The sequence below is a fragment of the Macrosteles quadrilineatus genome, unplaced genomic scaffold, assembly GCF_028750875.1.
Source record: "Macrosteles quadrilineatus isolate MER2022 unplaced genomic scaffold, UCM_ALF_1.0 Scaffold_2__2_contigs__length_208266976, whole genome shotgun sequence".
Taxonomy (NCBI): Eukaryota; Metazoa; Arthropoda; class Insecta; order Hemiptera; family Cicadellidae; genus Macrosteles; species Macrosteles quadrilineatus.
In genome coordinates, this window is record NW_026542595.1 from 17012115 (window position 1) to 17029155 (window position 17041).

Below are 17041 nucleotides of genomic sequence, written 5' to 3' on the forward strand. Positions count from 1 at the left end.
ATCTAATTAATTTTTCTTTGATTAAATTTTCTACATTCTAAACATTCTAATGTTATGTGCTTAAACTGTACCATTAATATTAGTGAGTAAAGTGGTGTATGGATTTCATAACCATTATTTTACTAGAGACCGTTGTGTTTAACCATAACGGGCACTGTTGCTAGTAGATCTATAAAGCAGTTCCTTTGCTTCCTTCATTAGATATAAAATATGGACTAACAAGATTGGGTAACATTTAATTGCGAAGCATTCGTTTTGGCTTGAAACTGTCAGATATTGTATTTGCGAAGGTTTATATGTATTCCTATACAGTAATAGTTTTCTCAGCATATCTGGAAAAGTGCACACTAAATATGGAAACCAACTCCCTGTTCTGAATTTAAGAAATTTCTACTAAGATTCCCGTACGTAGAATGGGCACCAGCTACCTAATTCCAAATAAACTAATTATTATTTATTATTTAATTATCGTCTTCAAATTAAGTGATGGTTACTCTTAAAATAATAAATTTAACATAAGCAAATCCATATATCTATACTTATTTAATACGCAAGCAGGTTTTTTGTGACAATTACTCCTCAGAAACTACTGAACCGATTGACATGTTTTTGGTGTCATTGGAAAGACCGTAACGTGAAGTTGTGCAGGAAACTTTCTTTTTAGGGAAATAATTAGAGAGTGAGGCCCTGGGGCCCTTTAAAGTTTCGTATTTCTCCATAAGATTAACATGGTAATAAACACAAAATACCACCATGCTCATGTAGGGTGTGTTTTGTTGACATTGTTATGCAACTCCAACTGTTGTCAGAAATTAAAAGTGAGAAAAAGAAAATATGTGAATTGAAAACAGTCAATAAGTTTGCTAATTTAACAGTTTACTACAAACATTTACTGACTTTGTTGAAATGAAATATCTAGAGTCGATTTGCAAACTATGTAAACATAGGAAAGTCGTAAAACACCACCAAGGAGTAGAAATAGAAATAATTTTTTTTTTCGTTTATAATCGTTATTATAGACAACCTAATGCGGCTATGAGTAAGTCTATTTGTAGAAAACTCTAAAAAACAAGATCATCTTTTGAAAAATGATAAGATATTTACAAGAAATGTTGATTATATCGACCTGTTATGTACATATTGAGTATTTCCATAATCTTTGAGTCGAATCTTTTAAAGTCATCAGAAATTATGAATGTTATTCGTTTTAAAATAACGCCTGTAATACTTAGCAATTGCTCGAATTCGAGCAAGAGGGACACTAGTACTTATTTAATACGCAAGCAGGATTTTTGTGACAATTACTCCTCCGAAACTACTGAACCGATTGACATGTTTTTGGTCTCATTGGAAAGAGCGTAACGTGAAGTTGTGCAGGAGACTTTCATTTTAGGGGAATAATACCTTTTAGCGAATTTCCCATATAGGGAATAAGCTATTACCGTAGTACTCATGGTAAGACCTGGACGCGGGACCGATTTTTTTTTCGTTTTGAGGTCCCTAGAGGCCAAAAACACCATCCGTTCAAATTCATATATATATATATATATATATATATATATATATATATATTTATATATTTATATATTTATATATATATATATGTGTCCGTCAGCACGATAACTCGAGCAAAAATGATCCGATTTTGATGAAATTTGGTACAAACGTGTAAACGTACGTTTATTCGAACGAGTTCGCGATCCAGCATGATCGGACCATGGGAACGGGGGTTTACGGGGGGTTTTATGGGGTAAAAATAGGTTTTTCCCATTTTTGACCCAAAAAACATAAAATTTAGCAACTTTTTTCCAAACCATTTTGTAGAGCTTAAAAAAACAAATGATTTAGTATATTGAAGCGTTATTATGCGCCTAATGGTTACGGAGAAAATTCCAAAAAATTGTAAATTTAAAATTCCCATGTTATTCTTATGGAGAATAAGTAAACTGTTGTAGTTTGCTTGTTTGTGAACATATTTTGATCAAATTTGGAAAATGTTTTTATTTCTTACTAAATATTCACATTTTACAAAAAAAAAACAGTTTTACCCTCCCTGATGCAGCAAACCTAAGTACTTGTTAAACTAATTCTATTTAATTAAATCAAAAATAAATGTTATATTTTTAAGTAGACATTTCAGTGTAAATCCAATCAGTCAAATGGAAATTCGCTTAGTCTGCAGGTTTGCTGCGGCGGGGGTATTTATTGTTATCTTGCAAATACTGTCATGGCATCCACTTAACCCATAAGGCCCATGTTAAATTTCTAAAAGTTTAAATTCACATAGGGAAAACCCCCGTGGTCCGATTTGTTCCATTTCAGATTTATACCTTCCCGTGGTTGGGTACTATGACTGTGCTAAATTTCATGCAGATCGCTTCAGCCGTTCATGAGGAGTATTTGTAAAACTAAAGCAGGAGTGTAGTATAAGAGCTTCGCTCGCTTCGCTTCGCTCCGTTCAAAAAGGTAAACAAAAGTTGTAACATGTGTTTACAAATAAATCATCTAAACTAGCACATTGCAAAATAGAGAACAAAAGGGAAGAACAATCGGATTGATACCGTTGAGCATTATTTGCTACAAAATGTATAACCAATAAGGATTATGCACCATTGGCTTTTGATGTTACAAGTAGACATTTTTCATTTACGTGAACCAGACGTACAATTTACTTTGAATACTGCACATAGGGATTCCAAATTATGTGAACCAAATATATCATTAACTTTGGATACAGCAATTAGACATTACATTAACGTGAACCAGATGCATTATTGACTTTAGATACTGGAAGTATAGATATCCCATTTACAAGAAACAGAGACATTGACTTTGATACTGCAAGTAGACATTCCATTAACTTGAACCAGACGTGCCATTGACTTTAGATACTGCAAGTAGACATGTAATTTATGAGAACCAGATGAACCATCGACTTTAAATACTGCAAGTAGACATTTCATTTGCGTGAACCAAATGTGCCATTGACATTAGATACTTCAAGTAGACATTTAATTTATTAGAACCGGATAGACCATTGACTTCGGATACTGTAAGAAGACATCCCCTTTACATATAACACATTTGGGTTCTGCAAGTAGACATTCCATTATTTATGTGAATCATACGTACCATTGACTTAGGATTCGTTAAGGAGACATCTCATTACGTGAACCAAATGTACCATTGACTTTGGATACTGCAAGTAGACATTCCATTTACTTGAACCAAAATGTGCCTGTGCCATTTGCATTGGATACATCAATAGACATTTAATTTATAAAAACAGAAAGACCATTGGATTTAGATAGGTACTGCAAGTATACATCTCATTAACGTGAACCAATTGTACCATTGACTTGGGATACTGCAAGTAGACTAGACATCCCGTTTACGTGATATAAATGCACCATTGACACTGGATACTGCAAAGAGACATCTCATTTACGTTATCCAAAAAGAGCATTGACTTTGGATACTGTAAGTATACTTCCCATTTACGTATAACAAATGTAGCATTACCTTTGGGTTCTGCAAGTAGACATTCCATTGTTCATGTGAACCAAACGTACCATTGAATAAGAGGATTCAGCCAGGAGATGTCTCAATTACGTGAACTAGATTTAGCATTGACTTTGGATACAGCAAGTAGACATTCCATTTACATATAACAGACGTAGCATTGACTTAAAAAATGATTAATATACTTGCTCCGCTCAATATTGCAAGCATACAACTGCATTGCACACCTAGTATATATAGATGATGATGATGATATTTTGTTCTGCATCATCTGATGTTTTGCAATATAACGATCAATTACGAAATCTTTGGAAAATCTGAATACTACAATAACTCTTAAAATAATTTCTTATCGAATTATCTTATATCTATTGTACGTGTTGGTACAATAGATATAATTGTACTGAGATATAATTACCAGGATTACTATATATTTAGCTAAGTAAATTCCCTCACCTCATCACATCAGTAAGCCTCTCTATGAGTGATTTTGATCTTTTTAAACCATGGATCTTTCATATAACGTAACACACTAAAGAAATTTACACAGTTAGTTCTTGAGGGTGTAAAACTCTCTAGCCTCTACTCCTCTGTAGAGGTATAAGAAACTTACGAAAACCTTGACCAAACAAAATTTACTTCAAAGGAGGGAATGTAACTAGGGTAGAGTACTCACTAGGTGGAGGACCTCTAGGATCGTGGAATAAGTGAACACCAGTTCCAGTATAATAATTATGATTTAATAAAAATAACTAAATGTGCACACATAAAATAAGTACATAAAATGAAGATAATTGTTATACAGTGATATTATTATTATTCAGAATAGAAAAATTACAAATAAAATTGAAATAATATAAATGACTATTTACAGCCTATTTTGTTTTTATACTCTGTTTCTTGTATAAGGATATTTAAAGAAAATTTCCCTTAACACTTAAATTGTATTTAAAATTTCTTTATACAAAATGATAAGAAATAAAATATTTCCCTTGACACTTAAATGTTATTAGTTATATGAATCGTAAACACTTAAAACATTCTAAGCTAAATTAAACCCAATATTTACATACAAGTTAGTTCATCCCTCTGATAATATATATTAACTAAACATACATTTAAAATACGTGCTTACGTGGTTAACACCCTAATTTTCAATTATTTACTCATATTTGAAATTGCCTCTATTATTATATACACGTCTATATTAATAGTCTAACTAACAGGTTTATTTATTTGGATTCGTTTTGAATCCTGTTTTATTCAAACTTCAAAATTGCTCTTGTTTAGGTTGACCCCTTTTAGTTTAATTGAGGGTTGAAGTTTATATGAATTTTAAAGTAACTCTACTTCGTCTGCCCTATTTTTATATATTTACTTTATCTTTCTTATAGTTTATTTATTTCATTTATATATAGATTTTGTTATATCTTATGGAGTTTCTCCTTAACATTTAAGTTGTGCACGCTACCAATTGAGTGAAGATGTTTGGACATACCACAAGACGAGGCAGTTGGGCAACGATTGGAAGGTTCCCCGGGGCGTTCCTTTGGTGCGGGCGTAGACTCCGGGGTTGTTCGCTCGAGACTCAAGGGTTGATCCAAGCGTAGTCCTTCCTCTCGTCGTCGGTCGCTCGTCCTGGGCCGTCCTCTTCGGGTTGCTTTGGTAGTGGTCCTTGGCAGCGTGATGGTGGCCTTTGGTCTAGAAGATTTCCGTGGGGTTGTTGTGTCCTTGTGATCTTGAGTCTGGTCGGGATCTTAACAGGTGCTTCAGACTATCCTGTCAAGTCACTGTCCCTACTCGATCCCGGACTCCCGACGGTTTCTTCTTTGATGTGGTACTTTTTGAGACCTCTCCAAGACTGATGAAAACTTTTTTGTCCAAGACCTTCTGTCCCCCCTTCGATTCTCGGTTCTTCCCCCCGATGTCTTCGGGAAACGCCTACCCTCCAATCATCGGTGGAATATCTTCGATCATCGTCCTCATTGGCTTCTCCCCTCATGACCAGCCTCCAGATGGCGTGGTGCTGACCGTAAGTAAAATTATTTCTTTATGCATGTAAAATTTCTCGGAATCGATGGGAACAATATTGTTTCTCGTCGATTGTTCCCATCGGTTACAATTTCTTCTACGATGCATTCCAGATCGAAATTCAATCTATGCCTGGCTTGTTCTCAGCCAGGTCTTTGCCCATGAGAACGTGACTTGAACTTGAGATCTTGCGATAATCTTTACTTTTCATTCCTATGAGGGGTCAGCGAACGTTTTGTATTGTTCATGAGTTTGTAAAGAAAATGATTTAATAATTTAAATTTTTAATTTCCATATGTTTATAAGGGCATTTAACAACCGCGCAATTAATAAGTACTGTAAGCCATATTACTGTAAAAGGCCGGTCTTTGTCACAAAAACATACTTCTTTGTATAAGGATTGTTATGTAAATGCAGTTGTCATCGTAATTTTTTTTTTTTATCAGAATTTATTTTACAATCTGTTCAAACTTCAAATATGAGAACAATAAGTAAAACATATATCAAATAATGTCAGGAAGCAAGCACCTGTTCATCAACAAGTCTTGCCAAAAATTTGATCAGTCATTTAAACATTTACAAAAATCTGTAGCTTAGGTCCAGCACATGCACAACACTTTTTAACCTGGTAATGCACTGACTATTGTCCAGCAGATTAACAGCAAGACTGTTCGGATGATATTCTAATTTTTCTTGATAATTTTTGCTAAGATCTGTAATTTCTTCTTTCACTGATTTAATTTTGAAGTCATTCCTAATTGTAGTGTTGGATACGAACCATGGTGCGCCAATAATTCTTCTCAGTGCCTTAGCCTGAAATCGTTCAAGAATTTCGATGTTGGATTTGCTCGAGGTCCCCCAAAGTTGAATTCCGTATGTCCAAATTGGTTTGATCATAACTTTATACAGTAAAATTTTGTTAGCCAATGATAATTTTGAATTCGTACCTAGTAGCCAATTGAGTTTACGAAGTTTTAATTCCATTTGCTGTCTCTTGCACCAGATATGAGATTTTAATTTAATTTTTTGTCAAGAGTTAGACCTAAATATTTTACACTGTCTGCCTCCGTTAAGGCTACATTATTAATGGTTACAGGAGGATTGTACCCTGTTCTCAGAGTAAAAACAATATGTTTGGACTTGTTTTCGTTGACTTTTATCCTCCACTTCTTAAGCCAATACTGGAGTTCAGTCAAGGCAGCTTGTAGATTTATGTAAGCGACTTGAGGGTCCACATGACTCGACAACAGTGCGGTGTCATCAGCAAACGTAGCAACTGTGACGTTGGGGACCATAGGGATGTCTGCTGTATATATCAAATATAGCAAGGGACCAAGAACACTCCCCTGAGGTACTCCAGACTTTATCGGCTTCAGATCAGATAACGAATTTTCGAACTTTATTTGAAAAGATCGATTGGTCAGATATGATTTTAGAAGGTTGTACAAAGAGTGAGGGAGAGACGTTTTGAGTTTAAACAGAAGTCCGACATGCCACACCTTGTCAAACGCCTGTTGGACATCCAAAAATGCAGCAGAACAGTACTGTTTTTTCTCAAATGTGTTTTTTATAATATCCACTAATCGGTGGGTTTGTTGAATGGTAGAATGTTGTTTGCGGAAGCCGAACTGATGATTTGGTATTAAGTTTAATTCATCAACAGTGGGGGTTAACCTTTTAAGTATTACCTTTTCAAACAACTTTGATACTATAGGAAGCAAGCTTATGGGTCTGTAAGAAGATGCGTCATTAGGTGGTTTGCCTGGTTTTGGGATAACAACTATTTGTGCAATTTTCAGTTGAACAGAAAAATATTCCAATCGTAACATAGCATTAAATATAAATGTCAACAACATAATGGCTTTACGAGGTAGTTCTCTTAAAATCTTTCCAGTGATGAGATCGTACCCAGGACTTTTCACGGGGTTAATTTCCTTAAAAATTATTCTTGAAACCTCTGAAGGAGTGCAAGATTTTATAGGCAGTGACAACTGATTTGGTGCATCCAAAAATTCGTAAATTTCACTTTCGTCATTGGGGGGATTCGGAGTAATAGGCTTAAATACATCAGAAAAGTAATCTTCAAAAACCTTCGCTTTTTCTTCAGGGGTTTTAGCCCAGGACCCGTCAGGTTTCCGAATTGGAGGTACATGTTGAACTGGACGTTTAATATATTTAGTAGACTTCCAAAGAGAATACTCGGTTGCTTCAGTTGGGGTTAGATTTTTCGTATAATTATTGATCTGTCTAAGTGTTATTTTTTCAATAAATGTAAATATCTTGTTTGGTAAACAAAGGATGTAATTGAATCTGTAAGTTAAGACAAGTATGCGAAAACTACAGTTTTCCATTAGCTCAAGCCTAAATTATATTGTATGTAATGTAGCTTGTTATATTTCGTTATTTTTGTCACGTAAAAACATTTAAATTCTGTATGATGTATAAATATAAAAAAAATTTAACAACAAATTCATTTGAAAGTAAAGTTTAGACATTGGTACGGTCGACATTGGTACATTATCATTGGCGAAAATGCACATGCACATTAACATTAATGCGGCTATGTTCAGTTCAGTTCAAAAATCTTTATTCACATAAAAAACATTTTTTTATACAAATATTCAACCATGTGTTGTAAAACACGTGTGGTTGAAAAACTTAAAACTATATTTAGATTCTATAAACACTGTCTTGAGTAGGTTCATTTTATTTTAACTGTCTTTTTTTCTGTTTAACTTTAAATTCACTGTCACTGATACCTTATATCTAATTAGATTTTTCTCAAACACTTATGGTTCATCCCTTCACTGGCTATTCGCTCTTACATACTAGTTTATATTTACAAATCGTTTAACGGTATATGCTGCATTCGATAATTAATTATTTCACTTTGTTTGATTGAGTTATTCTTTATCAATTCCTTTAATTTATTTTTATATAATTCAATTTTCAAATCCTGCATATTTTTTAGTACTCTAAAATTAAAGTTAAAACATTTTACTACTTTATGGTAACACTGTAACCTGCTTGTGTCTTTCATAACAGGTGGTATCATAAGCATACCCTCAGTATAGTTTCTCGTACTCCTATTAATAACAACTGTTTGAAATAAAATAGTAAACTTTTTATCCTACTAATATTATAAATGAGAAAGTTTGGATGTATGGATGTATGTTTGTGACAAGTGAACGCGAAAAATACTGGTCGGATTGGGCTGAAATTTTGGCATGATGATAGCTCACATTCCCGATTAACATATAGGCATATTCTTATTTCAAAAATCCTTTCGGGCTCCGCCCCAGTGGCTCTGGAGTTTCCCATGTTAACCTTATGAGAAATGGAATTATTGAATCTTAACAGCTGTTTCAATTAAACAAGTTGGTTCTGTTCTATGATGTTCAATGGCATTAAAGTTACAAGGATTACCAACAGGGTGCAGCACTATTATTTCTTTTACATTTATGACAACAGCTAATTTGCAACCAAAAGGTGAGTGAGAGTAGCGAACGAACTTCAACCTGGAGGCGAGTTAGCGTAGCGAACGAGCTAACCTGAAGGCAAGTGAGTGCAGCGAACGAGCTCCAACCTAAAGGTGAGTGAGCGTAGCGAACGAGCTCCAACCTTAAGGTGAGTGAGCGTAGCGAACAAACTTCAACCAGGACGTGATTGAGCCATGCGAACGAGATAATCTTGAAAATTAAGAAGTTAAACGGGACAAAGCCCGCGGGTTACAGCTATTTGAATATAAATATATCTTCTCTAGCTGCATTACGTCTAAGTACTGAAACAGTGGTGCAGCTGAGTCAAATTTCTTTACACCACAAATAGTTTTTAATGTAAGTTTTTGCATTATTACAATTGGTTTAAGTATTGTTGAAAACGTCCCTCCCCAATGAATTAAACCATACTTAAGAGTAGATTCAAACCAGGATAAATATAGCGTTCTAAGAAGTTTAGGAGTAATAAACTGTCTCAAATGAAAGAAATTATAGTTAATTTTTCTACGTTTTTTACATAGTTGATTAACATGTGTATGCCATTTTAAATCTGAATCTATATGAAGACCAAGATACTTGACCGAATCAACAAAATTAATTTTTGTACAGCAACAATCACGAAAACAAGTAACTAAATGACAACGTAGATCGATCTCTTCTTTCAACGACTCTGTCAAATGAGGTTTGTAAGTAAATATCATTGCATTAGATTTAGAAGTATTGACGATTAATTTGTTTCTTATCAACCAATTTGATATTACGTCCAAATCATTATTAATTTTCATCCTCAGTAAATCATAATTGTTAGCACTGCATACTAAAGATGTATCATCAGCAAAAGCATATATCTTCGATTTTAAATCCATTGATAACATGTCATTAATATAAATTGTGAATAAAATTGGTCCAAGCACTCCCCCTTAAGGGACGCCAAGCCTTTGAGAACATACATCTGAGTAAACGTTTTTTATTTTAACCATCCGTTTTCTTTCATTTAAAAAAGTCTCAAACCACTTAAAACTATTTCCCTGAATTCCATATAACTTTAGTTTATGTAATATAATATGTCTTGATTAACTAAGTGAAATGCCTTAGTAAAGTCAAGATAAACTCCTATTGTTGGTTTACGCTAATCAACATGATTAACTATCTCGCTTATATGTCTTTCAACTGCTAGGTCAGTATTTTTACCTTTCATGAACCCAAATTGATTATTTGAAAATAAATTGTTATCTGAAAAATATTTAACTAATTGGCTTTTCACACAAGTTTCTAACAGCTTAGCAAAGGTATTTAAAAGTGAAATCGGTCGGTAATTATTCATTTGCAATGGATCAGCTGCCTTATATACTGGAACAATGAGTGCTGTTTTTAGACTAGAAGGAAAGTAACCTAGCTTTATACATACATTAAAAATGTGACGTAATATTGGGACAAAAATCTTAACATTTTCTTTTATAGTATTTATGGAAATACCATCAAAGCCAACAGACTGTTTATTTGGTTTGCTAAAGATTAAACTTCCTAATTCTACCTCAATAATTTCAGATAAACGTAATCTTGAGCTGCACGCTAGACCGATATCCGGCATGGCGGGGAATCCCGGCCCATACAATTCTCTAATCAGCTTATCCGGCATACCAGTAAAATAGTAGTTATTGAATGAGTCAGCAACTATTTTTTCATTACCCTCAACCTGTACAATTTTATCATCTATATTAATCGATGTTAGTTCATGTTTTGACTTTCTCATAATAGATTTGCATATATTCCAATAAGACTTTGATGCAGCCCTTTACTGCTTCAATTTTAGATGAGTAATAATTAATTTTTTCCCGTCTTTTCAAATTAGAACATTCTCTAGAGAGTTCTTTATATCTATTAAACAAATGTATGTCATAGTGCTTTTTCAATCGAGAGTGAAGTCTGTTTTTTTCACTTATCTTTTTAATTAGTGTGTCCGATATCCATGGAGTTCGATGCCTATTTTTACTGTTAATAGGCCTTAAAAAACTTGATTGCTCAATACATTTATTATAAATATCGTAAAAAACTGTTAGAGATTTATCAACATCCTCACAATCAAACACTGGCATCCAGCTCACTTCAGCCAACCTTCTTTTTAAAATTGAATGATCTACAGCCTTGACAAACTCCTCTTTCAAAGCACTTTCACAACTTGTTACGCAATTTACATTAACTCCAGCATGATCAGTAAAGTCATAGTTTTCTAAATTACTATGAAAAATTAAATTAGTCTTACTTCTGATGAATATATGGTCTAAACACTTTACCCAATTTTCTCTCCCCCAAGTTGGCTCATTTATAAACGACTCAAAACCAAATGAGTTCATTATACTTAAATAATCAATGACACTGTTATTTTGTTCTAAAATGCATAAATTTATATCTCCTAACATAATAGCTGTGTTTGTACAATTACTCAAAATACGTTGCAAATCATTGCGGAAAAAATAAAAATCATATTTATAGTTTCTATACAAAGCTATTAAGTCAATTTCAAAAGGATTATCATTTATGGTAAAAACTAATGTCAGTTTAATTAATTCAACTTCACGTGACTGAAAGCGTTCATAATTTAAAGTTAAATGATTAGAAATATAAATTACCACTCCACCAGTCTATGTGTATAAGTTGAGACACGTTTGTAGAAAACACTAAAAAGGCAATCTTCTAAACAATTTTAAAATATTTACAACTTTAATTATATAGAAATGTTCATAACACAGTAAGTAATTCCATTAGTTGCATAAGCTTTTACGTGAGTCTTTTTAATTAATTGAAAATTAAGTCTGTAATAACTCTTAAAATAGCTCCTGTAATACCGGTACTTGATAATTGCTTGATTTCTAGCAACGAGTACACAAGTTAAAAATTCAACAATGCATTAACATAACAAGCTCTCTTTCACGCTGCAAGACTAGTAAACGGCAGAAGTAAGGCAGAACGGCAGAACTGCGGTATTGGTTTACCATACACGCCTGCAACGATGCGCTGCAAACCGCGCGACGAGTAGCTAAATGAACCGTAGAGTAAGTGAGCCTTCTAATATTTGTAGAGGGTTCACTTACTCTACAGATCATTGTGCCAATGAACTGTAGAGTAAGTGAGCCGTCTTCTATTTGTGTAATAGTTATCATGAAATAGGCTCGTATAGTATACGAGCCTACTCCTATAATTTATTTAAATTCAGTATTTTGGCTCGTATATTATACGAGCTTATTCCTGAATTATTCAAGAATTCATACGCTTGGCTCATAGGCACTCGTTCTGCCTTACTTCTGCCGTTTACTAGTCTTGCAGCGTGAAAGAGAGCTTGTTATGTTAATGCATTGTTGAATTTTTAACTTGTGTACTCGTTGCTAGAAATCAAGCAATTATCAAGTACCGGTATTACAGGAGCTATTTTAAGAGTTATTACAGACTTAATTTTCAATTAATTAAAAAGACTCACGTAAAAGCTTATGCAACTAATGGAATTACTTACTGTGTTATGAACATTTCTATATAATTAAAGTTGTAAATATTTTAAAATTGTTTAGAAGATTGCCTTTTTAGTGTTTTCTACAAACGTGTCTCAACTTATACACATAGACTGGTGGAGTGGTAATTTATATTTCTAATCATTTAACTTTAAATTATGAACGCTTTCAGTCACGTGAAGTTGAATTAATTAAACTGACATTAGTTTTTACCATAAATGATAAACCTTTTGAAATTGACTTAATAGCTTTGTATAGAAACTATAAATATGATTTTTATTTTTTCCGCAATGATTTGCAACGTATTTTGAGTAATTGTAAAAACACAGCTATTATGTTAGGAGATATAAATTTATGCATTTTAGAACAAAATAACAGTGTCATTGATTATTTAAGTATAATGAACTCATTTGGTTTTGAGTCGTTTATAAATGAGCCAACTTGGGGGAGAGAAAATTGGGTAAAGTGTTTAGACCATGTATTCATCAGAAGTAAGACTAATTTAATTTTTCATAGTAATTTAGAAAACTATGACTTTACTGATCATGCTGGAGTTAATGTAAATTGCGTAACAAGTTGTGATAGTGCTTTGAAAGAGGAGTTTGTCAAGGCTGTAGATCATTCAATTTTAAAAAGAAGGTTGGCTGAAGTGAGCTGGATGCCAGTGTTTGATTGTGAGGATGTTGATAAATCTCTAACAGTTTTTTACGATATTTATAATAAATGTATTGAGCAATCAAGTTTTTTAAGGCCTATTAACAGTAAAAATAGGCATCGAACTCCATGGATATCGGACACACTAATTAAAAAGATAAATGAAAAAAACAGACTTCACTCTCGATTGAAAAAGCACTATGACATACATTTGTTTAATAGATATAAAGAACTCTCTAGAGAATGTTCTAATTTGAAAAGACGGGAAAAAATTAATTATTACTCATCTAAAATTGAAGCAGTAAAGGGCTGCATCAAAGTCTTATTGGAATATATGCAAATCTATTATGAGAAAGTCAAAAAATGAACTAACATCGATTAATATAGATGATGAAATTGTACAGGTTGAGGGTAATGAAAAAATAGTTTTAAAATTGAATGATCTACAGCCTTGACAAACTCCTCTTTCAAAGCACTATCACAACTTGTTACGCAATTTACATTAACTCCAGCATGATCAGTAAAGTCATAGTTTTCTAAATTACTATGAAAAATTAAATTAGTCTTACTTCTGATGAATACATGGTCTAAACACTTTACCCAATTTTCTCTCCCCCAAGTTGGCTCATTTATAAACGACTCAAAACCAAATGAGTTCATTATACTTAAATAATCAATGACACTGTTATTTTGTTCTAAAATGCATAAATTTATATCTCCTAACATAATAGCTGTGTTTTTACAATTACTCAAAATACGTTGCAAATCATTGCGGAAAAAATAAAAATCATATTTATAGTTTCTATACAAAGCTATTAAGTCAATTTCAAAAGGTTTATCATTTATGGTAAAAACTAATGTCAGTTTAATTAATTCAACTTCACGTGACTGAAAGCGTTCATAATTTAAAGTTAAATGATTAGAAATATAAATTACCACTCCACCAGTCTATGTGTATAAGTTGAGACACGTTTGTAGAAAACACTAAAAAGGCAATCTTCTAAACAATTTTAAAATATTTACAACTTTAATTATATAGAAATGTTCATAACACAGTAAGTAATTCCATTAGTTGCATAAGCTTTTACGTGAGTCTTTTTAATTAATTGAAAATTAAGTCTGTAATAACTCTTAAAATAGCTCCTGTAATACCGGTACTTGATAATTGCTTGATTTCTAGCAACGAGTACACAAGTTAAAAATTCAACAATGCATTAACATAACAAGCTCTCTTTCACGCTGCAAGACTAGTAAACGGCAGAAGTAAGGCAGAACGGCAGAACTGCGGTATTGGTTTACCATACACGCCTGCAACGATGCGCTGCAAACCGCGCGACGAGTAGCTAAATGAACCGTAGAGTAAGTGAGCCTTCTAATATTTGTAGAGGGTTCACTTACTCTACAGATCATTGTGCCAATGAACTGTAGAGTAAGTGAGCCGTCTTCTATTTGTGTAATAGTTATCATGAAATAGGCTCGTATAGTATACGAGCCTACTCCTATAATTTATTTAAATTCAGTATTTTGGCTCGTATATTATACGAGCTTATTCCTGAATTATTCAAGAATTCATACGCTTGGCTCATAGGCACTATGATCTGTAGAGTAAGTGAACCCTCTTAATTTATTTGATATTTTTGATCGGCTCGTATAGTATACGAGCCTGTAGTGCAAGTGAACCTTCAATATTATTTACGAAGCTCGTATAGACTATGATTTGTAGAGTAAGTGAGCCATGTGTTTTAAGAATTACATATTTGGAGGCTCATTGTGTCAATGATTCGTAGAGTAAGTGAACCCTAACCCGATATTATTTGCTATTGGTTTCAAATAAATCAACCTAGCCTGCTTAAAGAGATAAGAAGAAGCCAAGCCGGACGCCGCTGGCGCTGCTAACCTTAAACTGAGCTCAATAATCAAACCTCAAACCTGTCCGTCTTTTTTCTGTACTGTAGTATAAATAAAAAATCAAGTATAATAAAAGAATATAAACAAAGTATAATACAAATTTTAAGTTAATTATTTATTTAATGGTACTTAATCAAATGGAATATTGTATAAGAAATCCGTGTACAGTGTTGTAAGTTGCTCAGGCTTACAGGAGGTAGCTAGGCTAATATATTTTTGTTTCAAAATACTGTACTAAATTGCAGCCTAGGCCTAGTATGATCAATTCGATTCGCCTATCAATCTTGGGTTTGTTTGGAAGAGACACTTTTCAATTTCAACTTAGCCTAGAAGAACTCACAACTCAGGGGAGTCGAGGACTCGAGGTGTCGGTGTCAGATTTAACTAGGCCTATTATTACAAATGATAGCGTTGTCCACATGCAAGTTGAATCCACATTATTGTACTAAAATAGATTACTAGGTACCGTATAGGCCTAGGTTGTGTCCCTGTCCCTATCAATGGTACTTTAAGTTAATAAAAGTGTTATTTAGTCTGATTGATAGGTACCTAACACTAAACTTGTGATTTGTAACTGCACCTATTAGACTGTTATACATTTTAGAGGATTCCAAAGTGGCCTATATTTAAGTCTTTCTTCTAAATTGTATTAAGTTATGGCTTTCAATGTAAAGTCTGATATGTTTAATAAAAAATCCCCTAGCCCCAACAAATCAATAATAATTTCTGCTAGTGATACAGAAAGTGGATCTAAATGTCCGATTTGTTCCAAGACATTTCCTTTTTCTCAAATAGAAGGCCATGTTAATAGATGCCTATTCCTCAACTCTGTAAACGATGGCACTTCATACAAAGAACCTCAGACAGACAAAAGGAAAACAAATGAGGAGGAATCAGTTCAGTCTAAAAAGTTCTGTAAAAATAAGGAGTTAAGCAACGATCCTTTCACTTCAGTGTCAGCAAAAGAAAAAGGAAAGGTAACTTAATAAGGTTTACTGTAGGCCTAAGCTGCATTTTTATATTCTTTTAAGTAGGTCTAAGCAAATTTCTATCGTAGGAATATGATGAATATAATGCCTTAAGCTTATTGGGGGCGTACCCAGGGTCTTGTGGTAACTTAAGACGTGGGGCCGGTACAAAGATAGGCTACTTTTTTTATGTCCCATGAGCCTACAAACACCATCTGTTCAAATTTATGAAACTTATGTGTCCATTAACCTAAGTTAGGTACCGTACACCATAAACTTGATTAGGCCTATAAGTAAAAATCTTCAAATTTTTGTATAAACAAGTAGGTCTAAACCAAGGTTTATTTGATGAGTTTGCAAAACAGCATGATTAGACCATAGGAACTGGTGATATAACTTAGGTAGCCTACTGTATGGACTCGGACTGTTGGACTATGGTTTTGTGGGGTAAAAATTGGTTCTTCCAATTTTTTTTGACTTTTCAAACATGAAATTTCACATTTTCTTTTACATTAGGTGCCTACCTAACAAGTACACAAAGAACGCCGGTTGCCGGCATCCCGGCTCGAGAAGAACTTAACATGGTTTCAAGTGTGCCCGTACACAGTAAACGCCGGTGCCGGCTCAACAAGCGCAACAAGCGCGAGCTGCCGGCGTCAACCGGCAAACAAGTATGAAGAGAACATTCTTATAAGCCGGTTCCGGCAACCGGCTCAGTCCGCAAGTGGTCTCTGTACTGTGCAGTTGGTGGGTGTCATAGCGCGATGGTTGATACAGATGATTTAATTTCCAAAGTTTATCAAAAGAAGGCGATTTGGGATAAACGGGAGAAGTTGCACGCGAACAGAGTGCATGTAGATAAGTGTTGGAAAAAGATAGCTTCTGAATTGGAAGCCGAAGGTTTCCTTCTATGTTTCTTAATATGTAATCGAAAGTCGCTAGCTCCATTCTCATATGT

The 17041-nt window shown here is 33.7% G+C and overlaps 1 protein-coding gene across 5 annotated transcripts in view; it reads left to right on the plus strand.

Annotated features, from left to right (window-relative positions):
- Positions 1-15116: 15116 nt before the first annotated feature.
- The window catches only part of LOC128986213 (ATPase WRNIP1-like), a 99934-nt gene continuing 98009 nt past the window's right edge, over positions 15117-17041 (plus strand). For 2 of the 5 annotated variants that reach the window (XM_054406433.1, XM_054406432.1), the window contains exon 1: positions 15118-16092. In XM_054406433.1, the coding sequence (XP_054262408.1) occupies positions 15772-16092 (321 nt within the window). In that variant the 5' untranslated portion in view covers positions 15118-15771. Of the gene's footprint in view, positions 16093-17041 lie in introns of all 5 variants that reach the window. The other 3 variants (XM_054406435.1, XM_054406436.1, XM_054406437.1) reach the window with 3 other exon arrangements.